This window comes from Rutilus rutilus (genome assembly GCF_951802725.1).
Source record: "Rutilus rutilus genome assembly, chromosome: 10".
Lineage (NCBI taxonomy): Eukaryota > Metazoa > Chordata > Actinopteri > Cypriniformes > Leuciscidae > Rutilus > Rutilus rutilus.
The window spans coordinates 3,289,770-3,317,607 of record NC_140215.1 but is presented as its reverse complement, the minus strand read 5'-3'; the positions used below and the strand labels follow the sequence as shown (position 1 = coordinate 3,317,607).

The 27,838-nt window shown below is 37.6% G+C and overlaps 1 protein-coding gene across 10 annotated transcripts in view; it reads left to right on the top strand.

Annotated features, from left to right (window-relative positions):
• Positions 1 to 27,838, top strand: part of baz2bb (bromodomain adjacent to zinc finger domain, 2Bb) — a 111,463-nt gene that overhangs the window by 56,651 nt on the left and 26,974 nt on the right. For 2 of the 10 annotated variants that reach the window (XM_084420457.1, XM_084420455.1), the window contains exons 3-20: positions 2,066 to 2,152; positions 4,405 to 4,593; positions 7,634 to 7,783; positions 10,155 to 10,312; positions 10,651 to 10,866; positions 12,244 to 12,585; positions 16,136 to 16,565; positions 18,305 to 18,574; positions 19,318 to 19,372; positions 22,437 to 22,545; positions 22,634 to 22,735; positions 23,234 to 23,447; positions 24,743 to 24,835; positions 24,914 to 24,975; positions 25,191 to 25,256; positions 25,742 to 25,807; positions 26,428 to 26,472; positions 26,746 to 26,772. In XM_084420457.1, the coding sequence (XP_084276583.1) occupies positions 2,068 to 2,152; positions 4,405 to 4,593; positions 7,634 to 7,783; positions 10,155 to 10,312; positions 10,651 to 10,866; positions 12,244 to 12,585; positions 16,136 to 16,565; positions 18,305 to 18,574; positions 19,318 to 19,372; positions 22,437 to 22,545; positions 22,634 to 22,735; positions 23,234 to 23,447; positions 24,743 to 24,835; positions 24,914 to 24,975; positions 25,191 to 25,256; positions 25,742 to 25,807; positions 26,428 to 26,472; positions 26,746 to 26,772 (2,679 nt within the window). In that variant the 5' untranslated portion in view covers positions 2,066 to 2,067. Of the gene's footprint in view, positions 1 to 2,065; positions 2,153 to 4,404; positions 4,594 to 7,633; positions 7,784 to 10,154; positions 10,313 to 10,650; positions 10,867 to 12,243; positions 12,586 to 16,135; positions 16,566 to 18,304; positions 18,575 to 19,317; positions 19,373 to 22,436; positions 22,546 to 22,633; positions 22,736 to 23,233; positions 23,448 to 24,742; positions 24,836 to 24,913; positions 24,976 to 25,190; positions 25,257 to 25,741; positions 25,808 to 26,427; positions 26,473 to 26,745; positions 26,779 to 27,838 lie in introns of all 10 variants that reach the window. The other 8 variants (XM_084420461.1, XM_084420454.1, XM_084420463.1 and 5 more) reach the window with 5 other exon arrangements.

Here is a 27,838-nt window from a genome sequence, read left to right as displayed (position 1 = left end):
AAATGTAATATGCATAATATATAAAAACTGAGTAATTATGCAAACAAATGTTTACCTGTGTGAACACTTGGTTTCTGCTGAACACACATGGTGTATTTGATAATAAGTATAAATAAGTAGGCAATTAAAAATGTAAATGTTGGTAGAAAATGTATATCTATCTCTGGCTTTGTCTTGTATTGTACAAGAAAAAACAAAAAAAAACAAAAAAAAAATTAAATATATTTTTATATCAAAATTATTTATAAAAAAATATATATATATATTTATTTGCGCCTGTTTGCTCTTTGGCTATTATTTGCAGTGTTTAAATTCAGTTTTCATCTAAAGGAAGGATTAGAATCACGTTTAATATTTTACAGAGGAAGAAGAAAAAGAGGAAAAACAAACCATTATGGAAAATAAGACTGGTTTTAAATATGCATGCAAATTTCATCAGGTCATTTAGATGGAGTCCGTTTTATTTGTGCGTGTCAGCACCGCCCTCAGCCTGGTATCGCTTTTCATATGCAGGCCATGAAAAATCACAAATTATTTTTGCTTGTCAGTCGGTGTGATTCGCTGTAATGCAGATTCACCCTAAGCGATAATGATGCTGACATTTGCATTCTGTAGGAGATGCATCTCTCTGCACTGCTACAAGATTTATACAGTTAGAGTGTGTGTGTGTGTTCATGTCTTTCTTTTTTTAATCTCTCTTGTTCTCAAGATTAAAGAAGCTTTTGTTATGATAAAAAAAGTGTTTAGATGGCCAAAGCACTGAAGAAAAATCAGTGGTATTATTTCATTTTAAATCTATTTATTTTATATATAATTTGTTAAATATGTATACATTTAAAACTGTAAAACAGAAACCGTAATGATGTAAAAAAAAATAAAAAAATCGTATATCTTAGTTTTTTGCCATTTCAATAATACTTAATTGAAGGAAAATAATCAAATTGTCATAATGCAAAAAATCGTAATCGTCTTAATAAATAAGATTTTTTTTTTAACAAATCTGCTTAAGTATATTTAAATTTAGTATTCATTTATTTTCAATACAACTATTTAATATATATATATCATTAATATATAAATTCTTATTTTAATATATATATTCTTATTTTTTTATTATTATTAAATATGAATAAATGTAAAAAACTGTAAAACAAAAATCAATACAATGTATAAATATTTAAAAATGTAAATCATATATTTTAGTTTTTTGTCTTTATAATAATACTTAATATTATTAATTAAATAAAATGGTCATAATGCAAAAAAAAAAAAAAAAATCTTAATGGCCTTAAACATAGGCTTATGTTTTCTTATTTAGTAAGTGTGTGTATATAGTTTTATAGTAAAATATAGTTGGCTTTAAGAAAAGCTTTGTCATGATAAAAAGTGTTTAGATGCCCATAGTGTGAAGAAAAATCTGTTGAATACTTCTTTTTTTTTTTCTTTTTTTTTTTGATAGTGAAAATAACTATCATGATGTATAAATATAAAAAAATGGCATATCTTAGTTTTTTTTGGTGGGGGGGCATTTAAACAATACTTAATCGGAGAAAAATATTCTTAATTGTCATGAAAATGTTCAATAAAAAAATAAAAAAATCTTAAATATAGCCTTAGCCTCAAATATTTTCTTATGCATTAAATATTTATAAATCTAGTTCTATAGTAAAATATGATTGGGACATGTCCTCCTTGACAGGTTTTGTGAGATTCACCAATGCATATAAACAATAACTGTGTTGTGTGAGAGTGTGATTGCAGCTGATGGTCTGTGATGCTGCGGTTTTCTTTCAGCATCAGTGTGTCTCATTGTCCATCACCAGAGACACACGCTACTGAGCAGTGATGCCAGAACACAAGATATGAATGATAGATGCGCTTGTCTGACACGTTCATACAAGGCTGTTGCTTCATTTAGACATTACGCCACAGGAGCTCAAGCATGGGAAGTGTTTTCTCACTGATGGCCGTTTGCGTGATTATTGATAGGCTAAACGGATGTTTGTGTGATTCTGGTGTGTGTGTGTGCATTGATTATTGATTGTTCCTCATGTTGTTTGTTCAGATATGGATATGGAGACCTCCAGTCAGACCTCTATAAGAGCTGCGGCAAACCCAGAAGACTCGCCGGCAACAACACACAGCAAGAGCGGTAAGAAAACACACAGGTTTATCACACCCAGAAAGCCTCGAGCTGATCAACAAGCTCATATTTTCAGCCAAATATGGTAACAACTGGATTGGATATTACTTTGGCGTTGGCTCAAATGAAGTATGACATTGCAAAACATCTTTTATCTGCCATTTTTGTTAAATAACTTTAATTGACTCCCTTACATGATTGAGTTTGGCCCTATGATTACAGAATCCCAGAATCCAGTCATTAAAGTGGATTGTACAGTATAGAGTAGAAAGCAACGGAATTTGGCCGTCAAGATAAAAGATTGGTTTAACTTGAAATTGTGACAAAAATACTTTACTGTTGTACATTAGAATGTACTTCTCAATGTAATAATAATACAATTATTAAAAATTTTTTTTTTTTTTTTTTAAGGAATATATCACAATTTTTCTTCCATGTTTTACTACCGATAGTAAATTTGTACTGAATATAAATCCAGAAAAATTAACACAGACAATATAGAAAAAAAAAATAAAGAAAAATAAATAAATAAATAGATACAAATATCATGGCTTCCTATTATTGTAAAAAAAAAATAAAAAAAAAATCTGTTTATTAGACATGCTTTTTGATTTTTAAAATTTAAGTAGAAAATTAAAACAGAAAACATGGAACCTGGGGAAAATGAAATATAGGAAAAAATTGCTCTTGCCTCTTGCTCTCGTTTAGCCTGTGCGATCTGAGAGATTCATCAGAGAGATTGTGTCCTTTTCCTAAACACATTATATGCGGGACGGCTGTCAGATTACCCTGACCACAAGAATAATATGCAAAATTATAAATTGCGATTTGTGCTGCTTCTTTTTTTTTTCTTTTTTTTTTTTACGTCTACTCTTTGTTCTCTCTCATAAGAAATGCCAAGAGAGAATCTTGCATTTTTCCACCATGTAATTACTAGAGGTTTCTTCCTCACTGATGAATTATGTATCTGAATCTCTCTTGTTTTTTTTTGTTTTTTTTTTTACACACACAAAAACAATCATACTCAAAAGATAAACTGTTTTGACCAAAGTAATGAGTTCTGTGTGTGTTAGAGCTGATATATTGATCAATTTCACTCAATCACAAAGAAAAATTCATCCTGAACTGCTTGACAGAATCACTTTTTCCACAGTCTTGGAAAAAAATGCAGAGAAAATGTAAAAATCTCCATTGTCAAAAGTAGCCAACCACATTTGCATATTGAATAATTTAGTCTTCCTGGCATAATTTATGATATATATAAGGTTATATAAATTGAGAGAAAAATCTCATGAGCCCAATAAAATAACAAATGCTACACTTGAGCTGATCATATTTATAATCTTTAAAATTGTGTACTATGTTGAATCTGAGGATATGAAAAAAAAATACAGGACTTGAACAACATGTGACCCGGTGAGTCAATTATGACTAAATGTTTAATTTTGGCTGAATTATTCCTGTGATTTTTGTGAAAGATGATTGTGGGAAAGCAAATACATTACACATGCTTGGGGTTGCACTTAAAAACAAAACAAAACCAAAATTAAACTTGCCTGTTTGCGGGTCAGTTTTGATTATTCCACCGCTTGGAGTGCATTAATATTTAAAGGCTGTTTGCAGATGTCTTTGCCTCTTGCAGTGGAGATGAGGGGGGGGCAGTGGGGAGGGAATCAGCCTTTCAGACGTTTTTTTTTCCAGCCATTTATTTTCACCGCCTCTTCCTGTATCGACAGGCTGGGCCTCAAAGGAGCTGACGTTAAATATGCAGCTCATTAGAATGAGATTCAAAGCAAAGATGTGCTTTTTTTTTTTTTTTTTGCACGTAAGCGGCCATCACAGCAGCTCGGGGGACGAGGCCCTTTTCTGTGTCTCATGAAGGGAATTTTTCCTGTGTCCAGCTTTTGTGGTCGCTCTCTATTCTCTGCGAATCCCTCAGGAGTTTAGCCGTAAATGACTTCAGGAAAAATGAAAGCCTTCTGCCCACCTAAAGCAACGAAGAAAAAGGGAATTCATTGGTTTAGTAAATGTATGAAGGGCTTTTAATTGATGTATGCTATTTATAGAAGTGATGTGCATTACTGAAAAACAGTGACATGAGATATCTGACAGGTTTTTAGTACTTTTAGCGAAGTATTTTTTTTAAATAACATTATGTTCTTTTAAATCTACACAAATGACTGTGAATAGTCTTTCTCTGACAGGCTTTATGTGTCCGACTGTTACACACGCATGAGGTATTTTATGATTTCTCTCCTCAGGTCATTTGTTCCGAATGGTTGGCAATCAGGGCTTGGGAATGTCTTCAGTTTCCGGTGCCTTTCCCATGATCAATCACCCAGCCTTCAGTCTGCACTCCTCTTCTCCTGTCCGATCTGATTTCGGAGGTCTGGGAACTCTGGGAATGTCGGCCGCTTTGGCTGCCCACTCTCAGCTCGGCGCTTTGCCAGGTATGTTGGCCAAAAGATGTCATTAGCTTCAGGTGAAATGATGCTAGTATGTGTCTTTTAGAGCTTCACGATTAATCGTTAAAAGATCACGATCTCCGTTCAAACACCCATGGGATCTTCTTCCTTAAAGCTGCAGTCCGTAGTTTTTCCTCTTTGTCGCCATCTCTGTTTGAAATCTGCAATTGCAGTTATTCGCGGAATTATCGACTTTACGTGGGTTGTGCCTCGGCACGGCACAGCGCGGATGAATCCGATGTTTTGAGGAGAATGTGCGGCTGTCGATCACCGCGCTGGTGGTGTGGATACTATCATTCGCAATCACAGATTCTACTTTTTGGAAGTATGACCAACATAAGAATTTTAACTGGGAAATGTCGTCTGAACAAGTAAGTAACATCCACTTTTATTCGGACCAACTAAGGGGAAAAAAGCATTGCAGTAAATCGCGCTGATTAAATCTAACGAGCGCTTATCATATCACGTCAAACCGTGCACATTATACTTTGTTCTCAAATTATTAATGTTAACAACATCAGCATTGCGTGACTATATTTAATGCCCTTCCGATATTTATCCTTGTGTTCGCATGGGCCGGTTGCAGTCTCTTTTTTTCTGTAGCCACTCCGAAGTCTTTTGCATTTTACGACGGGTGAATCTCCAGTTGTCACTGGTGATTGTCGCTTGAACCTTTCTGGATCCGCCATCAAATTGATGAGTTTAATTATATGAAGTGCTGTGAGAAAAGGCTATAAATCTCCACCTCCAGCATCCTCACACTCATGGCCTACTAGCCGAGACTCTTCTTTATGTGGACAGATGTGACGTAATGACGCAAAGACATGCTCAAATTTCCCGTGGAAATCCACCAGTACCACTGGAGTTAAAACATTATCACAAGCTTACCGTTTTGAATCGAGCTACGGCAAGCAGAGAGTTTTGAACACTGGCTGGTTATGTACTTGCTCAATTTTATTTTGGATAATTTTTAACCCAAAAAGGTTATGGACTGCAGCTTTAAAGACAATGATTTGCCTGCTGATCTATTGGGATTTTCACTCATAACCATCTCTAGGGTTTACAGAGAATGATCTGAAAAAGAGAAAATATCCATTGAGTGGCAGCTCTGTGGGAGAAAATGCCTTGTTGATGCCCGAGGTCAGAGGAGAATGACCAGACTGGTTAAAGCTGACAGAAAGGCAACAGTAACTCAAATAAGCACTTGTTAGAACAAGAAAAGAGCATCTCTGAACGAACAACACGTCAAACCTTGAAGCAGAGTGACTATAGCAGCAGAAGAACCGGAAACTGAGGCTTCAATTCACACAGGCTCACCAAACCTGGACAATAGAAGACTGGAAAAACGTTGCCTGGTCTGACGAGTGTCGATTTCTGCTGCGACATTCAGATGATCGGGTCAGAATTTGGCGTAAACAAGCATGGATCCATCCTGCCTTATATCAGAAGTTCAGGCTGCTGCTGGTGTAGTGGTGTGTTATGTATTTTCTTGGCACACTTTGGGCCTCTTAGTACCAACTGAGCATCATTTAAACGCCACAGCCTATCTGAGTATGTTTGCTGACCATGTCCATCCCTATATGATCACAGTGTTCTTCTGATGGCTACTTCCAGTAGGATAACACCATGTCACAAAGCTCAAATCATAACATAATAACATAACATAATACTTTATGTGTCCTTTTAAGGGAAATTTGTTTTGGGCAAATCATCTCAAACTGGTTTCTTGAACATGACAGTGAGTTCACTAAACTCAAACGGCCTCCACAGTCACCAGATCTCAGTCCAGTAGAGCAGCTTTGGGGATGTGGAGGAACAGGAGATTCACATCATGGATGTTCAGCTGACAAATCTGCAGCAACTGTGTGATGCGATCATGTCCATATGGACCAAAGTCTCTGAGGAATGTTTCCAGAGCCTTGTTGAATCTATGCCAAAGAATTAAGGCAGTTCTGAAGGCAAAAGGGGGTCCAGCCCGGTACTAGCAAGGTCTACCTAATAAAGTGGCCACAAGCCACACAACAAATACTACGTGAAGTATAAATATTTCTAAGTTTAAATGTTAATATGTAAATATTTTGCTTTAAAAAATGGGGAAAATGCTTAAAAATAATGTCACAATGTAATTTTTTACAAATGTTATATGTGAACTTCGCATGTTTTTGTGAGCACATGGGCAACATGCATCACCTTTATAGTGCTTTCCATCAGTCCAGCGGTCCACACTGAGGCCATGACATTTATGAAGGCCTGAATGCTTCGGGTCAGAGCTTTGCTTTAACCTCCTGAAGCGCTTTCGGCCCCTCACAGGCTTTAAACGCTTCACGACACGCAATATTTCTTTCTTAGCAGGAGCAGATGAGCAGGACTGTTGCTGTAAAAGAGTTTTACACTTTATTAAACACTGAAACTTTAAAATAGATCTAAAGTGATGCTTTTAAGGGTGTTACTTATATTTAATATGATGCTAATTGTTGTGTAGGACAATGCTGTACTATTTGTCATAAAGTGCATGTTTACAAGAACCGTGTAACCACTTTTGGAGAAAATATCATGTGATGTCTGCTTTAGATTCACCATCTTCAGTATGTTTAGACTGAATGAAAACACACAACAGAGGCCTGTAATCACGAGATGGATTTTCTGTATCTCTGAATCATTTAGCATCACTCCTGAATGAAGTCAGCGGCTGTTTGTATAGATTTGTTTGCTCGATGAGGATTTATGAGCTAGTTTGTTTGTGGTTATGGCACACGTGAGGATAAATTAAAGCTATTTTTGTGCTGGTTTATGGACACTTCAAGCAAAGGTTGAGGTGCTTATGTGCCGTGTTATTGATATTGAGAATGAGAACAATATACAGGAACAGCACTTTTTGGCTCTTGATGCAAATAAAATGAGAAACTTTGAATGCTGGCGACAGAAATCTGAAGGTTATTTAAGCCTTTATGCAGTTTAAGGAGAGAGAGTCTCACACACATCCTATGAAATGTTAAATTGTATGTGCTCCTCTGTGTCTCCTCAGATTGGTGGCGTTCTGTAGACGCTCAGGGTCAAGGGGCAGCGGCCTTTTTTCCTCATCTTCTGGGTCTGCCGGCATTATTCAGCACATCGTCGCTGAACCATGAGCAAGCCCTCCTCCAGTCTCACACTCCCCGACGCACTCCTGCCAAAGGTGTATTAATTACCCCTCATAAATTGTATTAATTGCCATCATATATATACCTTTATGGCATCATTGTGCTCCAATCATGAAGGCTGAGCCATAATGGTGAACGTGATTTCACCAAGTACCACGTGTTCCTGGATCAACATCTTTGTTGATCCAGGAACAACTTTCCAATCAACCAATCAGATTTGTGGGGCATGTTTACAGTTTATGCCAAGTTTAGGCTTAGATCCAGGGTGAGGTGCTTCAACATCAGTGTTATTCACCTATCATTTCCCTCTGATTTTAGTGAAAAGTTATGGGTAGGGTTAGGTTTAGGGGTAGGGATAGGGTAAGGACTAAATGGGACAGGAATGTTATTCCAGGATCAACAAAATATGTTGATCCAGGAACATGTCTTACTTGGCAAAATCACGGTGACCGATCCATAATATAGGCAATATAAACAGGAGTGCATGTAACTTTTTTGGTCTGGTTCTTAAGGGAGCACCTGGAGATGCTGCTGGTACTCACTCTTATCTTACAATCCTATAATTGTGTGTGTGTGTGTGTGTGTATGTGTGTGTCTGTTCAAGCGCAAGTAAATGCACACTTATCCTACAAGCTGTCGTAATCACTTTCCTCGTGACTGCTCTTCTCACTATCTTCCTTCTCTCGAATATGGTAGATATTAGGGGTGTGACGAGACACTTATCTCACAAGACGAGACACGAGATTGGGTTCACGAGAACGGGATTTGTGCACAATATTTTATAGAACTCCTCAATGACAAAATTCATGACTGGAAAATAGTCTGCAGGTGCATTTTGAAACGTTTTAACTAATAATCTTCTTAACATGCGTTGGGTCCGTGAGCGACTGAGCAGAGCGTGTAACACACTCACACACACACACACACACACACACACACACACACACACACAGACAGAGGTTGCAGCAGAACAAGGAGGGAGCGGAGAGCACAGCGCACACACACACAGCGGAACACGCTTCGAAGTTGTCCATCTTCGGAAGCAGAGCTGCTCACAAAGTCACAAAACATGCAGAGCCGAAATTTCGGTGCATCCCTACTTGTGACATAACCGAGAGAATACTTATAGAGAGAATACAGAGACGGGTATTTTGACATAATTGTGTGTGTGTCCGTTCAAGCGCAAGTAAACGCGAAAGAGAAATCAATTTGGTGTTCGAGTGCTGTCTGAACTCTCTCTCTCTCTCTCTCTCTCACACACACAGATAACAGTGTGAAAGTTGTGGTTTAAAATCGTTTGAATGTTTAAATTGGCAAGACAAAACACGTCCAAATGATAAACTTTCCCTCTATGATGGTTAGACTTAGCAGTTAATCCTCGAATCACATGCGTGGCGAACCGTGGGGCCTGGCCCATACGGATCACGGATCAACTGCGATCCGTCGCACCCCTCATAATTAATGAACACACTTATCATCATGATTGCTATCTAACCAGGAGATGGAGAATAATCCTACTCCAGTAAGAAAACGTGTCCCTGTCCCCAAAAATGTTGGTACTCAAAAGCGCTTCCCTCCACCTTTTCTGCTGCATAATCGTTTATTTTTACCACGCATGTGCACCCCTAATATAAATATCCTGCCCTTTAATTATGACAATTTTCTCCCAAAACGAAGGAAGAATTGCGTTTCTCCTTCTAAAATTCACAGTAGCAGATATTCTAAATATCCTTAGGAATTAACCCTTCTATATTTACATGAATTTACTGTTTATTTTACTTCTAATAAAATATATGAAGTCAAGTCTGCTGGCATGAACATGTTCTGATGTGAGATACCATATTCCTGTCTTGTCATGTTGCTGAATTGTTTGCATTCACTTCAGTTTCGTTTTTCTGCTTTCTATTTAATTGTCTCCTGGGCATAAATTCATTTCTGGATTGCTTGCTTTATTTGAAGTGCAAAAAGCATACAACTTTTACAGCACCTTTTAAGCATGTTTTTTCTTTTTAATAAGTGGGTAACTGTGATAAACAAGATTTGTTTTCCTCCACACTAATCCTCATCTGCAGTATATGACATGTGTCTACGTTCAAGTATTTACTGTGAATCTCTGTCTAGCCTCAGGACTGAAACAGTCTTCTGATGCTTTATAGTATTTAACATATACCCTGTGACTGTGACATGTTAATAAACACATTTATCTATCATATATTATCTATCTATTTACACCTCTACTGTCCTTGTGATGAAAATAATCCTCACTGATTTCACAGGCATCTCACATTCACTGTTTTTAGATCACATGTATTTGGTATATAACCAAAAAAATATTTTCAGCTTAATCTAGTTGACTGTACAGTCACACTGTAACTGAAGATTTGTTTGTTTCATACATGATATCAGGGCTGAATGGCTCCGTCAATGGAAGAACAAACTCGAGCTTGGCCTCCACACCCTCTCCAGCCCTCAAACCTCCAGTTCAGACCAAAAGCCTGAAAACCAGCCCAAAACCAGCACTGAACCAGCTAGAAGAGAAAACTAGACTCAAAACAAAGGACCAGGTAAGGATTACGTGACATTTGATCATCATTTACATCATTTACACCATCATGTCGTTCTAAACCCGTATGTTGTATTTTCTAGAGGAACTCAAATGTTTCATTCAGTACATAAGTTGACTTGTGTTAGTAGATAAACTGTTAATATTGTCCTGATATATGCAGTATATATATCAGTATGCTGTGAAACCACTCACTGCCGTTGACACTTTCTGTCAAAAAAATATCATCCACCTTTTGTGGGACTATTTTTAGTTTGTCATGTCAACTTGGAAGGGTGACAGAAAGGACTTGTTTGTGTTTGGCTGGTGCTGTCGACTGACATTGCTCTTCCTGACAAGAAGGTTCATAGCAAAGTGCCAGATGACTCCATCAACAGCGACAGCCAATCAGCATCCAGCTCTGACAGCTCAAGCGATGCTCTCAGCAGCTCTGACTCAGACGACTTGGAGGATGATGATGATGATGACGATGATGATGATGATGATGATGATGATCAGAGTGATGATAGCGTGGACTCGGAAAAGTGCGGAAAAGATCCGAAAGGTATCCGAAAGGTCAGTGAAAAACAGTGTTGTTAATTTTATCTAAAACTTAAACTGTAAAAAAAAAAAAAATCATTAATTGAAATGGATATAAGTGAAATAAAATACGTTAAGATGAAGTATTGAAATTACTTAAAACTGAAATAAAAATGTGTAGCACTTTACAATAAAGTTATATTTGTTATATTTAACATTAAAATACTTCTAAAACATTTATTCATCTTAGTTGTTAATTTCAACATTTACTAATACATTATTAAAATTAGAAGTGGCTCATATTATTTAATGCATCTGAGAAAACATGAACTAACAATGATCAGCAGTATTTTTATTAACTAACATGAACTAAGATAAATACTTTAACTGCATACTGTTTTGCTCATTGTTAGTTAATGTTAACTAATGGGAGCTTATTGTAAAGTGCTACTAATAAATTACAGATACATAGAAATTTCATCTGTTTATTCATCATTTTCATCAATTTAAATTTATTTTGGTTCACATGTTTTAAACCATTTAAGCCTTTTATATCATAAAAAAATTGGTAGTATGCTATTCTGAAGATAGCCTTTGATTTAGTAGACATTAAAGGTGCTCTAAGCGATGTTGGGTGACGTCACTTCTTGTTGACGTTCGAAATATTGTCAAACAAAATGGAGGCTAGCTCGACCCTCCCTCCTCCTCCTCATCCCGTCCCCTCCCCCTCCCTTCCGTGCTTCCTGAAACAGTCATGAACCATTTAGAGGAAAAACAAACTGGATTTGCCCACCTGTCCAGCAAAAACAGAGCCACCTGAACGTCGGATTGGAAGCCCTTCTGCCGGCGGAGTTCTCGCCACCTTTTGAACGCTTTTCTGATGTAAATTCGGGACTTCGCGCGTTCCTTCTCCTTTTCCCTCTTCTTTGTTATTTGTTCATCGGAGCGTCGTCTCTTTGGTCGTGCGTCGGCCATATCAACATACTAAAGAATATAACATTTTAACGTTAGTCGTTGTTGTTGTCTAGGACATCTCTCCTCTAGCTAACTTCCCTCTTCATGCTTCTCTCTCCTCCACTCCCCACACCCCCCTTCATGTGCACGCGCACTAACCCCCCACCCACAAATCATTCTGGTCGGTTATTGGCTGGAACACTGTATGTTATGTTTCGTGGTCCAGGCTGGGCCAGTTTGTTTTTTTTGCCGTTTGTGGAGCCTGGGCTGTCTACAGAGACTGTGTTTTTTTACAGTGTGTTCAGGGGACGGGCAGCTAGCGGATAGTGAGGAGATGTTTGCTGTATGTGACAAAAGATATTTCGGCCTAAAAAACGTGTGACATCGCTTAGAGCACCTTTAATAAGAAATATTATTATAAAAAATGTTTATTTATAAGTTATTTCACTCTCGTCCCAGCCGCCATCACACATCCAGGCCTCCAGGCCCGCGGAGGAGCCCAGCAAACAAACCAGTGTCATCCAGTCTGGAGGTCTAGCAGAGAACGCGAAACCTCTTGCGTTAGTCACACAGCGGCGCAGAGACCGGGACGCACCGTCCCATAAAGACCTGCCTCTGTCCTTCCCGAAAACCGTCTCGCACTCATCCTCTCCAAAACCCCCTTCCCTCACCCCGTCGCCGAAGCCTCGGTCTCAGGCTTTTACTCCCACACCGATCTCCTCGAAATCCAGTCTGAAGACGTGCAGGAATTACCTCGACCAGACCCTGCTGACCATCAACAACAGCAGCAAACTCAGACAGGTAACGCTCACTTTATCAAAACACAAGAATCTCTTCCTTTTATTATTGAAAGATGAAAGAACTTTTTTTTTCAGCAAAGATGCATTAAATTGATCAGAAGGGACAGTAAAGGCATTTATAATAATAATTAAAAAAAAATCTATTTCAAATAAATGCTGTTCTTTTGAAATTTCTATTCATCAAAGAAAAAAATTGTATCATGAAGCAGCACAACTATTTTCAACATTGATAATAATCAGAAATGTTATTTGAGCAGCAAATCATCATATTAGAGTGATTTCTGAAGGATCATGTGACACTGAAGACTGGAGTAATGATGCTGAAAAATCAGCTTTGATCACAGGAATAAATTACACTGTAACACATTAATATAAAATATTTCACAATATTCAATTCAATTCAAAAATTGCTTTATTGGCATGACTGTACATAATACATATTGCCAAAGCTTGGAATACATAGAATAATTATAAAGACATAAAAATAATAAAATATCATAGCATAACTTACATTTAAATGTACAAATTAAATTAATTGGGGTAACCAGCTCTTTCTGTGTCTGCCGGTCTGTCTGTCTGTCTGTCTCTCTCTCTCTCTCTCTCTCTCTCACACACACACACACACACACACACACACACACACACACACACACACACACACACACCCTTTGCTCTTGGGGTAACCAGCTCTTTCTGTGTCTGCCGGTCTCTCACTCACACACACACACACACACACACACACACCCTTTGCTCTTGGGGTAACCAGCTCTTTCTGTGTCTGCCGGTCTCTCGCTCACACACACACACACACACACACACACACCTTTTGCTCTTGGGGTAACCAGCTCTTTCTGTGTCTGCCGGTCTCTCACACACACACACACACACACACACACACACACCCACACACACAGACACACCATTTGCTCCGGTCTCTCTCTCTCTCACACACACATACACACACACACACACACACACACACACACACACACACACACACACACACACACACACACTCACACACACACACACTCACACACACACACACACTCACACACTCACACACACACACACACACACCCTTTGCTCTCGGGGTAACCAGCTCTTTCTGTGTCTGCCGGTTTCTCTCTCACACTCTCTCACACTCTCTCTCACACACACACACACACACACACACACACACACACACACACACACACACACACACACACACACACACACACACACACACACACACACACACACACACACACACCCTTTGCTCTCGGGGTAACCAGCTCTTTCTGTGTCTGCTGGTCTCTCTCTCACACATACACACACTCTCTCACACACACACACCCTTTGCTCTCGGGGTAACCAGCTCTTTCTGTGTATGCCGGTCTCGATGGCTAGGCTGTGTTCACTCAGCCTGTACTTGCTCAGGATCACACACGCGCACACACACACACACACACACACACACACACACACACACACACACACACACACACACACACACACACACACACACACACACACACACACACACTCAGCCTGTACTTGCTCAGGATCCGTCTCTGCTTTGTGTCTCTCACACTCTGGAGATATTCTTCCAATTCATAATTTGATTTCAGAGTTCGATAGAATTGTAATTTACTTTGTGTTTTAGTTTCCTGATCCCAATGTTCCAGATATGTATTTTTAGACTGTTTGATAATTTGGTTTATTGTGATGTTAGTGTGAGGAGCAGTGCTGTGAGTTAGTCCGGTTAGTGAGTCTCAGAACCAGCTGACTGAGGGGACTCTGTTCAGTTCTTGGGTTTGTAGTGCTTTAAAATGTAGCGATTCTGTGAGACTTGATTTTTAGATGCATCCAGAATTTGAAGGATCTTTTTTGCATATTAACAATCAATGGGAATCGGCCCAGTTCTGCCCTACATGCATTATTGGGTGTTTTGCTTTGTAGTTTTAGAATAATTTTGCAGAATTCTGTGTGTAGGGCTTCTGTTGGTTGTCTGTCCCATCTAGTGTTGCTCTGATCTACACTCCCTTCCATACAGCGCAATGGGCTGAATTACACTCTCAAAGATTAGTAAGAAAGAAAGAAAGACACACACACACACACACACACACTCACACACACACACACACACACAGGTCGTCTGCATACAGCAAGAGCTTGATGTTTTTGCCCTGTAGAGTGAGTCCAGGGCCTTTGGACTGTTCCAACTATATCAATAAACCATAGATTTGGCTCTTCCTTTATGCTTTCAATTCTTTATACATCCTTAATGCATATGAATGGGTTATATTTTAAACTTAGTCCCCATAAACTAACATTACAGTAGCACACTGTTTTTTTATTTGTTATAAACCACATGTTATTACACAATGTACCATTCATTTGAACTAAACACTTGAGCTAATTTTAATCACTTTGAGTTCAATGAGTCTAACAAACATTTTTAATCAATACTGTAATCATTCACCGGACAAAATAATTAGCAATAACTCTTTTCTGGGTGAAGAATTCTGTATGTTTGTTGCCAATTCGTATTGCACATTGGTTGTTCGAATACATTTGATTTTTATAATGTCATAAACTTTACTCGCTTACACCACTTTGTAAAAGTTTGTAATGTAATCCGTTGTGCCAAATAGAATCAAATGCTTTTTTGAAATCGACAAAGCATGCAAATATTTTTCTGTTTTACATGTTTATTGAATCTGACTCGAACTCAGGACATTGTGTTCGTTAAGGAAGCTTTCAATTCTATTGTTTAAAATACTGCTAAATAACTCCCCCAGATTACTGCTCACACAAATGCCTCTGAAATGATTAGGGTCCAATGTATTTCCACTCTTATGAATTGGCGTAATAAGTCCTTGGCTCCAGATGTCAGGAAAACAGCCTGAACTAAGTATAATATTGAGTAATTTGACTTAAATTTAACTTACCTTTTTGGCTTTTGAGTTTGTTTGTCAATTCTTCATGTGTAATTGGGAAGTCAAGTGGAGTTTGATTATTTTTAACTGTCTCTTCATAAGTTTGTAGATTTAGTTTGATCAGATTATAATCGTCATTGAGTTGTTTTGATGGGATTTCTTTTATATACGTTTTCAAATTTCTTGTATTGGTAGGTCTTGTGGTTTTGTTGTGCTCAGATTATTCCACTTATCCCAGAACTGATTCTGATTTATTGACTGATAACTTTTAGGTCAGATGGTGTTGCTTTTTCTGTTACAGTATTTTTTAATATTACCGTTACCGTTACATTTTGATCAAATAAATTCAGCTTTGGTGAGAATAAGAGACTTCTTTCAAAATCATTCTTACCAACCATTCTTTATCTGTAGTGTATATCATATGCATAATTCAATTCTCAGCTTGACTGTTTATTACGGAAACAATCTTCTATAATATAATAAAAACAATATATTCTAAATATTGTTCTGAATATATTAGTTGCATATATGTTCCTATACTTGTGCAAATCAAGGCAGCGAGTGAATAAGTCTCAATGAATGACAGATGAAGTAATTGCATATCACTTCCGCTCTCTTTCCCATCAGCCATCACTACCTCAGAAGTCGATCAAACAAGCCTTTCCTCCACCGTTGAGAGATGCACAGGAATCACCATACAGTCCGTTCCTCCCGTCTCTTCCTAATGAGAACCATCATCCCGGCGCGGTGCAGGACGCTCCTCTGGCCCTGACTACCAAACCTCGCTGCCAGAGCGCACGTGTTCCTGATAAACCACTGCTGGGTGCCACCAGCCCCACATACAACACCCCCATCAACCTCACCACCAGAGAGACCTCACCCGGCCTCACTCTGAGAGCAGGCCGAGGGAAGGGCTGTAAAACGGCGAAGAGAGAGAGACCGTCATTGGTGGAGAACTTCAGGGGGGCGGAGTCTAACCTCCCCGACAGTAAAGACTCCGATGACTCATTAATGGAGGATGAGGATGAAAATGACATTTCAAACGACAGTCTCTCAGGTCAGCGTGATTATTAATCATTCAGATCTGAGGTCGTGTCATGAATTTTTGCGTATCTTTTTAATGAATTGTCCCTTTCTTAATGGACCTGAGCTAACATGAACAGTTGTATTTTTATTAACTAATGTTAACAAAGATTAATATTAGAAATAATATACAGTATTGCTCATCGTTATGTTAGTTAATGCATTAACCAATAGGATCTTACTGTAAAGTATTATCTTTTGAGAAAAAAGTTAATTGTACTATGACATTTCTGTTCAAACTGTTCAAACTCAAAATGTCCTCCTTAGTGGCAAAAATAATAATCTGTATGCAGTTTAGCCATTGTTTTGTTAACAATATGGGCACACACTTTGGGCCCTATCTTGCACCCAGCGCAATTGAGATACAATTGTACACCGACGCATGTATCATTCCTATTTTGCACCCGACGCACAGCGGACTTTTCCCTCCACAGACGCACGTCTGTAAATTAGGGAATGAACTTGCGCTCCCGGGGGCAGTTCAGCGCAAAGAGGAGGCGTGTTCCGGCGCAAACGTTCCCTGGTGCTATTTTGCAGTTTCAGAAAACAATTCCGCCAAAGACCAGGAGAAACCTAGTCTAAAGTCAGTGGCGCGTTATTAATATGCTATTTTAAGGGCGCATGCTTGGCCATAATGTAGCGTGTGCAGTTTGCGCATACACTCTGCTTCTCTCATCTACACACAGACGCAGCAGTTCACATTTTTAGAAAACCATACATTATTACAAGGAAAAATATTACCACACGAGGGAAATCATTGTGGTGTCCATGAAGATGTGAAAAAATAGGCATAAATCTAGCTTACACATTTACCCAAATTATTATACGCCTGTTTAACCGAAGCTAATTTGGGTGGGTTTCTCCATCCTCAATGTCACTTCTCTGTGTTTTACGGCCCTGTTCGCTCCTGGCAAATCCGCCATTATAATAGCAATCCTCCATGGAACAAGCACGCCTGCTTCTAAAGGGAATGTGAGATGACGCTCTGATTGGTTTATTTCACGTTACGCCCAAACCAACCTATGAGTAATGTAGCTACTTCAGACCATTTTAGATTTGCGTTGGGCGCTAGAGTCATTTATCCCGCCGGTATAATAGCAACAGCGCCCAAGATCCCCCCACAAAGTTACTTGCGTTTGGCGTTTGATACATGTGTTTCAGATCGTTAAAATAGGTCCCTTTATGGTACAGGTCAAATTGACCCAAATTGGATTCATCCAATAAATCATACTAAGAAAACCAATCTGGTAAAAACATACCTTTAACATTAATAGTTCTCACATATTATACACACACACAAAAGATTTTTTTTAAACTGTTTAGCAACTTTTTTCACGAACTGTACATTTTATAAACAGTATTGCAAGTAAAAATATTGTTAGAAATTTTGAACAGAAGTAGTGTGGGAAAGTACAAGTTCATGGATTCGATTCACAGTGAAATTGTATGGCAAAAATGTATACCATCAATAGTGTTAATTTCTTCTGATAAAACTATCTGCCAAATGCAAAAACCTAAACAACCTCAGATGGTAGTTGAGAAACTGACATAAGAAAATACATAAAATAAGCCTGCAAATTCCACATCACATCATGGTGTCACTGTCAACTTTGCGAGCATGTTCATGATCCCAAATGCCGCTTAAGTGTATTTTTCCATACATTCATACACGAGTAAACAGACTCTTATATTATTATTATTATCATCTTGCAGATTCTGACAGTAATTTAGACAGTGATTCTGATGATGAGGATGGCAAGGATGAAGAGATGGACACAGATTCAGAAATGGACAGAACACCGCTCAAACTCAACAAATCCTCAGCGTCTGCACTGGACTCCTCCCACAACACTAGCCCCGCCCCTCTCAATCTACAGGTTCATAAAACACCTGTCACAGCCACACCAGCCATGGTGACCAACTCTGGGAATTCAGCCAATCACAGCCCTCTTTTCTCATCTTACAGTGTGGGCGCACCCCCAGGTATTGTAAACGATTGTTCTTTTGGATATTAATAACTTGAGTTAATTTGATTTAAAGTTATTTAAAAAACACCAACATAGTTAAAGTTAAACAAAATTGTCCTGATCTTATTGTGTACATCATTTCACTTTGACTTTAAACCTGCAAGTGCACGACCAGTGAAAAGTTAGGAATTATTATATATATATTTTTTTATGTTTTTGAAAGAAGTCTCTTATGCTCACCGAGGCTGCATTTATTTGATGAAAATACAGTAAAAACAGCAATATTACAATTTGAAATAACTCTTTTCTGTTTAATACATTTTCAAATGTAATTTATTCTTATGATGCAAAGCTGAATTTTCAGCAGCCATTACTCAAGTCTTCAGTGTCACATGTATGAAAAATATATGAAAAATATGAAGTAGCTGTTCTCAACATTGATAATAATAATAAGAAATGTCTCTTAAGCAGCAAATCATCATATTAGAACGATTTCTGAAGGATCATGTGACTCTGAAGACTGGAGTAATGATGCTGAAAATTCAGCTTTGAATCACAGGAATAAATTACATTTCACAATATATTCACATTTCAAATTGTTCACAATATTACTGTTTTTATTGTATTTTTCATCCAATAAATGCATCCTTGATGCACGTAAGAAATAGTATTTCTTAAACATGAATGATTCAAAACTTTTGACTGGTAGTGTGCGTGTTTCTTGTGATTTATCTATTTGCTTATCTACCACGTCCCAAGGGAAAAGGAGAAGAGTCACAGATGAACGTGCACTACGGAAACCTCTAGAATTCGGGTGGGTCATGACTATAAAACCATATCATGTTACACTTATGATGCATTTCTTTTGATTCATTTGCAGGCATTATATCACTTCTTTTAGGCCTAGATCATTCTCTGACACATACAGCATTTTAAAGTTGTGTCGAGCAATACACTATAGTGGTGTTATTGTCTTCCACAGTTTGAAGAGATTCTCTGAGTAAGTTAGTTAAAGTCATGTTTAGGGTTGTAACGGTATGAGATTTTCACGGTATGATAATCGTCTAAGAAAATATCACGGTTTCATGATATACGGTATTAAACAATCATTATTATTATTTTAATCATCTGCTACAATGGCTCTTAAATGAATGAAAACAGATAGGGTTTTTTGGTTGAACATATGGTTTATTAAAACAAACTTTTTTGTATGAGTCTACCTTTTGAAAAAATAAGAAAGAAAAAATAAATTCCCATTTGAACAAACATGTCTAATCAATTGAATTCATAAAACATTAACTTATTTTTATTCTTAATTTATTAATTATTATTTAAGATAATTATAAGATAGTAGAGTCATATGAAATGTATTTCCTCAGAAATTCTGGGTAACTTGTCTGATATAATTTGTCTGGATTCTATGATTTAATACAAATATATTATTGAAAATGCAATCAGATGAAATGTAACAACTTTTGTTTGTCTGGATAGGTTTACTAAATTAAAACAGACAAAAAACTATATTTCTTAATGTTTAAATAAACTTTATTATTGTTGTTGTTATAACTAAGCTATATTCTATTGTACAATAGTAACATTTCTTTAAGCTAAATCGAACTTTTATTTTGACAGGTTGTACTAAACACCTATGAGTTTCAGTCAGAGTGTATTTGATGATGATTCTTTTAAATAAAAGCAGAGCAGCTCTGGATATGTTCATGTGTTCACGTCCTCATATGAGTGAGACGGCAGACACTTTAAACACCATGAGCGTCACACATACTTGAGTATGTACTAGGCGAAATGGCGCTGCTCATTCACACAGAACAAGCAGAATATAGTTTTACAATATAGCATTTTTTTCCGCTGTATATTAATAGACACACTCATAGCGATTTGGATTAATTTACCATTTAAAAATGTATCTGCAGGGAGGGATGGTGTTCGCGAATATGGGAGAACATGTTCGACATATTTCCTCCTTTTGCAGCCACTCTTCGTCCATATTTCTAGACACAACTGACCTGTTGACATTTCCGAATGCCTTCCTACAGTTGCTTAATAAAAGCGGGCTTTCCACACAAACAAACGTACATGTCTCATTAGTATGAGGAAAAAAAAATTGATTTTAACTGTCAGTCTCGGGTCGGGCTCGGACATATCTTTATGCCTGTCGGACTCGGGTCGGGTTCGGTTACTGCTCTTTCGGACGCGGGCCGGGCTCGGACAGAAAAATTCCCGATCAGCACTCTAAACGTATCCATCTTCGAGGAAAATCCCGCGTTCGTTTTTCAGATAACAAAAGTATACTTGTTTTCGGCGGGGGAAAACGAGATTAGAATTCGCAGCCTCTGTCTGCTGCACATGTATTAGGTGGAGTCTAAGCTGTCAAGTGAAAAGAAGTTGCATATGCGCAGATGAGATCTGGTTTATTTTTTTTTTTTTTTTTTCAAAACCGTGGATTAGCAAATGTTTACGATATGATAATCGTACATGCCAATATCGTGATAAATCGCCATACCGGTATACCGTTACAACCCTAGTCATGTTTATAGCAGCTTCCATTAAACAACAGCACATCTGGTTTAATGACAGACATTTGAAGGACACTCTATCGCCCCCTTGAGTTCAGAGGTTTGTTATTGCCGCAGTAATGCAAGAATCCACATGAAGTACACAAGACTGCACACACTTGAGTGAACTACACACATGCATCATTAACAGCCTTTCATCTGCTGCAGCTGGTTCTCTTCATGCCTGGTTCAGATGACACTTTTTTTTTTGTCTGTTACGATAGTCACTGTGTCAGATTACGCGATTTTGACTCCTAAAATCTTGTCGTGTCGTGGACAAGAAACATGTCAGACTACACATTGCTTTCCGACCAGTCATCGCATGCCGTCTCACACGCACACATTCACTCACACACACATATACACACGCACACACGCGCACACACACACACACACACACACACACACACACACACACACACACACACACACACACACACACTCACTCTGTCGCTCGCTCACTCACTCACTCACTCACACAAACGCACTCACACGTACACTCACTCTCTCACACACACACACACACACACACACACACACACACACACACACTCTCTCGCTCACTCACTCACTCACACAAACGCACTCACTCACTCATGCTCACACGCACACACACGCACCCACACACTCTCGCTCGCTCACTCACTCACTCACTCACTCACACAAACACACTCACTCACTCACACACACGCACTCGCTCACTCACTCACTCACTCGCGCGCACACACACACACACACTCTCGCTCGCTCACTCACTCACACAAACTCACACACTCTCGCTCACTCACACACTCACTCAAGCGCACACTCACTCACTCACTCACTCACTCACTCTTGCAGTGGTCACACTTTAGTTTGGGAAACACATATTCACTATTAAGTTAATTTTTTGCCTCAATAAACTTCTAATTTGTCCCCTAATTAATAGTTAGCAGGGTAGTTGTTAAGTTTAGGTTAAGTGATCTAGAATATGGTCATGCAGAATAAGGCATTAATATGTGCTTTATAAGTACTAATAAACAGCCAATATGCTAATAATACCCTTGTTAATAAGCAACTAGTTAATAGTGAGAATTGGTCCCCAAACTAAAGTGTTACCAATGCAGCTAATAAAACATATTTAATAACTTATTTAACTGAGTTGTAAACATGGTGATGCTAAAGTGTCTGAAAGGAATGGTTGGACAAACAGGTTTTCCTGCCACTTTTAGGGGAATTCAGCCTATAAATGACTGACTTACAGTTGTCTCATTTGTGCATCACTTTGAGTCTATCACATGAATTGAAAACTCTTTCTGTTTGCAGATGGCAGAGAGAGACGCGCATCACAAACATGTCTGGGCGTTTGCGGGGAGAGGTGGCGTACTTTGCTCCGTGTGGCAGAAAGCTCAGACAGTACCCTGATGTCATCAAGGCAAGAGAACTTGTGTTCGACCGGTGTGGGCTTCTTAATGACCGATGCTCCTGCCGTTCTATTAACCTCACGTTCTCACCCCTCACAGTATCTGACCAGAAACGGAATAAGCAACATTACACGTGATCACTTTAGCTTCAGTGCTAAAATAAAGGTTGGCGACTTCTATGAAGCCAGAGATGGACCACAGGTACGCTGTTCACTGTTTATTATAGTTTTACACGACTGTGAAGTCAAACAAGTTGAATAAATGGAAATTGATTTTCTTTTTTGGGGGAGCAGGGTAACATCATAGTAGTGTGTATTAGATAAAATAATATAATAAATAATAAATAAGCCATCTAAGCAGTGATAATAATAATACAAATAATAATAATAAATAAATAACAAACAATTTTAGATATAATCGTTTTATTTTACTATTACTACTACTTCTACTAATATTATTATTTAGAGAAAAAAAAAATTCTCTAAACAATGTTTTTTTCTTTGGTGTTAAAGTGTTTTAAATATTAATTAAAAAATCAAATAAGCCATCTAAACAATAATGATAATAATAATAATAACAAATAATTTTAGATATTAGTCTTCTTCTTCTTCTTCTTCTTCTAGCCATCTAAGCAATAGTATAATTTCCCCCCCTTTATTCCCTAAATTATTTTCTAAGCGATGTTGTTGTCTTCTTCAGGGCTTACAGTGGTGCTTAATGAAGGAGGAGGAAGTCATTCCTCGTATCCTAGCGATGGAAGGTCGACGGGGTCGTCTGAAGAATCGAGACTCTTTGAGGACTCCTTCTGCTGACCCGGCTGGCTCTCGAAGGAAAGCCGGAGCGCCTGACGAGAGTGAAGCTGATGTTCTCAGCACCTCTGAGGCCAAACTACTGCGCAAACTGGAGGCCCAGGGTACCGCTCACTCAAATGCACACATTGGGCCCTATTTTAACAATCTAAGCGCATGGTCTAAATCGAATTCACTTAGGGCGTGTCCGAATCCACTTTTGCTAGTTTAACGACGAGGAAAATGGTCGGTGCTCCCGGCGCATTGTCTAAAAGGGTTGTCCCTATTCTCTTAATGAGAAATGGATGTGTTTTGGGATTTATTTGCGTTAAACCAATCAGAGTCTCATCTCCCATTCCCTTTAAATGCCAGTTGCGCTCGCGCCATGGCGAATTCGCTATTTACATGACGGAATTTGATCGTGGAAAGACCGAACGCGTCTCCAGAGAGGAAACAGATCTGTTCGTGCGTGAGATAAAAGTGTGCAAGCAGACCATCTATGGGACAAGCCGGATTCCACCATATCTTTATGTACACAATAATAATCTTTTACATTGTAATCCTTTTATTTTTAATATTTGGCATGTTTGTGTGCTGCTGTGCGTCCCTGTGTGTGTAATAAGCAGAGTGTACGTGCGTTGTGGACCCGCCTATAGGCGCACATTACTAACGTGCTCTTTAAATAACAAAAAATTTATAATATTGCGCCATTAACTTTAGACCAGGGTTCAGTTGGTCAATGGCTCAGTCTATTTCAGTTCCTCAAAATAGTAACGCGCCAACAATGCGCCAGAACACACCTCGTTTTCAGACCAGCAGCCCATGGGTGCACAAATGGGCACAAATGCATTTGCTATTTAAACAACGTGGCGCAGGACGTGAAAATGATAACTGCGTCGGGCTGAAACTAGCAAAAAACACTCGCGTCGCGCCGCGCCTGGTGCTGCATTTCGCCAGGTGTAAGATAGGGCCCATTATCTTATCTGTTTTATGTTATTTCAATTTGAGATGTTTTAAAAGATTCAGTTCACACAAAATTCAAACATTTTAAAGAATCTTCACACAGGATATTTGCTGTCTATCCACATTATTTTTAATGTAAGAGCGTATTTTTACAGCCATTTGTAGCCATTTGTAACTTGATTGTGTCTGGCTTCTGGTGTCATCCACTTCCATCGTCTGTTCATCGTCTGTTATGCTGCTTGAAATTGCATATCATATTATTTTTATCTATTATTGTAATAATAAACACACTGGTTTGTAGCGCAAATAGTTTTATTGTTTGCTGCAGTTCTTCTAGTTATTTCTAATGAATTGGAAGTCTTGCACATTCAAGCTTACTGCAAGATAAGATGGATAGTTTAACTCCTCTAGAATTGCTGATGATAGATTAGCTCTAAAGATCTCCCGTATGTGGCAGAAATCGCACGGCAGGCCGCTCAGATGAAGCTGATGCGTAAGCTGGAAAAGCAGGCGCTGGCACGAGCGGCCAAAGAGGCCAGGAGACAGCAAGGTGAGCTGGGGTTTTAAAATGTTTCTGGTTTCTAGTACACTTTCTAAATCTGCTCAGCGTTTTCCTCTGAACTTTCAGCAATCATGGCAGCAGAGGAGCGGCGGAAACACAAGGAACAAATGAAGATCCTGAAACAGCAGGTCAGAAATCAGCCGATGCCGCCACTAACTGCTATGCTTTCTCATGTCGTTTCATGCTGACTTGTTTGTGTTGGTTGCATGCACATCGTTGCTTCTGACACTTCCCATAAGCATTTACTTTTATGTATTATTGATGCATAAAGTGCCTGTGGTTCTACATTTAATCAATAAAAAAAACACGTTTCATTCTCTCTCATTCCTGGCTATTTCCACAGGAAAAGTTCAAGAGAATCCAGCAGGTCCGTATGGAGAAAGAACTCCGTGCTCGGCAAATTTTGGAGGTAAAGTTTATATACAATAAAAAATAACACAAATGTAAATTTTACAAAAATTATATACATACACACACACACACACACACACACACACACACACACACACACACACACACACATATACATATATACATGTATGTATGTATGTATGTGTATGTGTGTGTGTATATGTATATCATTTTTGTAAAATTACATTTGTGTTATTTTTATGTATGTATGTATGTATATATGTGTGTGTATGTATGTGTATGTGTATGTGTATATGTATGTATGTATATATGTGTGTGTATGTATGTATGTATGTATATGTATGTGTATATATATGTGTGTGTGTGTGTATGTATGCATGTATATGTGTAATACTGTACTACACATTTAAACACTTAGTGGTTAAGTTATAACCATGTAAAACATTTTCTCATATTATATTGTTTTATTGATACTGTATTATGTATTAAGTGATATACTGTAATGTCCGTTTATGTTCACAGGCTAAAAGAAAAAAGAAGGAAGAGGCTGTCAACGCCAAAATACTAGAAGCTGAAAAACGAATAAAGGTTTTTATTTTAGTAATTGATGCATTTATTGATTTACTGAAGCATTTTATCTCACTATCTGTGTCTTTCACCTATATCTGCTATATGACCTGTTCATGTCATTCATGTTTTCTCCCGTAGTTTATGACAAAAAAATAAGAGTAAAGTCAGTAACTGTGCAGGGTCTGATATTAAGTTACTCGGGACAACAATACACCATTTTATTTTGATTTTATAGATAACAGATTAATTGTTACAATTGAGAAATGATTTTCAGTTATTAAATGATTCAGTTCATATTTGATGACATCATTTTACACGGTTAGAAACATTATGGGGGGCGAAATGTCTGAAACTGGACTAGTGCACATTTTTAATATCCATTTGGATATGTTTGTGAGATTGAGTGAGACCCGAGACGGCGGCGATGCTCCATTTCTCATTTTACATTAACACTCAGGTGCCCCCCCGACGACACGCCTGTCAATCAAAACCCCAGCCATTTCAATATACAGCGGGAATGCAGAAAATCCTATCTGTTTATGACATCCCTCCATCTGCATCTCTTTCTCTCTCCCATCCTCACTGATGGAAATAAGGCCGTATTTGCAGTTTTAATTTATTTTTATCTCTGTGTGTAGGAGAAGGAGCTCCGTAGACAGCAGTCCATCATCCTGAAGCACCAGGTATGAGCAAACCGTCTTCAAATCTCCTTCCTATAAGAGCTCTTTCACAAACACAAACAATATTTCACTGAATAATGCCTCAAGTCTCCGCTGCTTTTATTCTTTTACATGATTATTTTAAAGGAATCGTTGAGCCAAAAATGTTATCTGTCAGAATGTTCTTTTTTTTTTGGCTCAACTGTTCCTCTAAATGCATTATGGGTAATCACTCTAATGGGGAGTTGCATTGATTTATTTATTTTTGTTCTTGCCTTTGCCAACTCTCTCTGCCAGGAGTTGGAGAGACATAGACTAGATATGGTATGGGTATGTTTACTTTTGAACATTTAACACATTGTGAAATGCTTGATTCAGGTGTTTTGCTCCATGTTGCACATGCAACTTAATGCTTGGACTTCGCTCACATTCCTCTTGCATGACGCCCTGCATCTGCTTTCATCTGCTTGCCAAAGGAGAGAGAAATGGGCTCTTTTCCAAAACCTAGTGAGCTGCCTATTTAGGCATTTTAAAGCATCATAGAAACAAAGCATAAGCCTTTTAAGATATGTTCTTAGACGGCATTGCATATATCATTTGCAGAGAAGGGAATCCCATGATGCATTGCTAGAAGAATGCATTGAAGTACGTCTTAAATCTAGTTAATGCAGCGGTGTTATTTTAGTATTATTTATATACTATATTAGTATTTATTCATATTTTGAATTGGAATTTATTTAATATTTTCAGCTTTCATTTTAATTTTAAATTTAAATTTGTTGTGCTTTTATCATTTTTGATTACACTTTATTTTAAGGTGTCCTTGTTACAGTGTAATCATACATTTAAGCACTGACTAATAATTATTAATTACATGCACTTTCTATAGGGTTAGGGTTTGGTTTAGGGTTAATTGTGTGTAATTATGCACAATTTATAGTAATTATGTGTAACAAGGACACTGTAAAATAAAGTATTACCTAATTTTTTATATATTTCTATTTAGCTTTATTTTTATTTTAAAATTTCTAGTATTTCAGATTAAACTAATTCATTTAGTAGCCAAGGCAACATTTCTAATTTCTATTTAAGTTTTCCTTCTTTTATATATATATATATATATATATATATATATATATATATATATATATAAAAAAAATATATATAAAAAAAAAAATATATATATATATATATATAATATTTTTTATTTATTTATTATATATATATACTATTAAAACTGGCTTTCTTTAAATGAAATAAATCTGAAAAAATATATAATAATAATAATAATAAATATATATATATATATATATATATATATATATATATAATAAATACATAAAAAATATTTTATATATATATATATATTTATTATTATTATTATTATTAT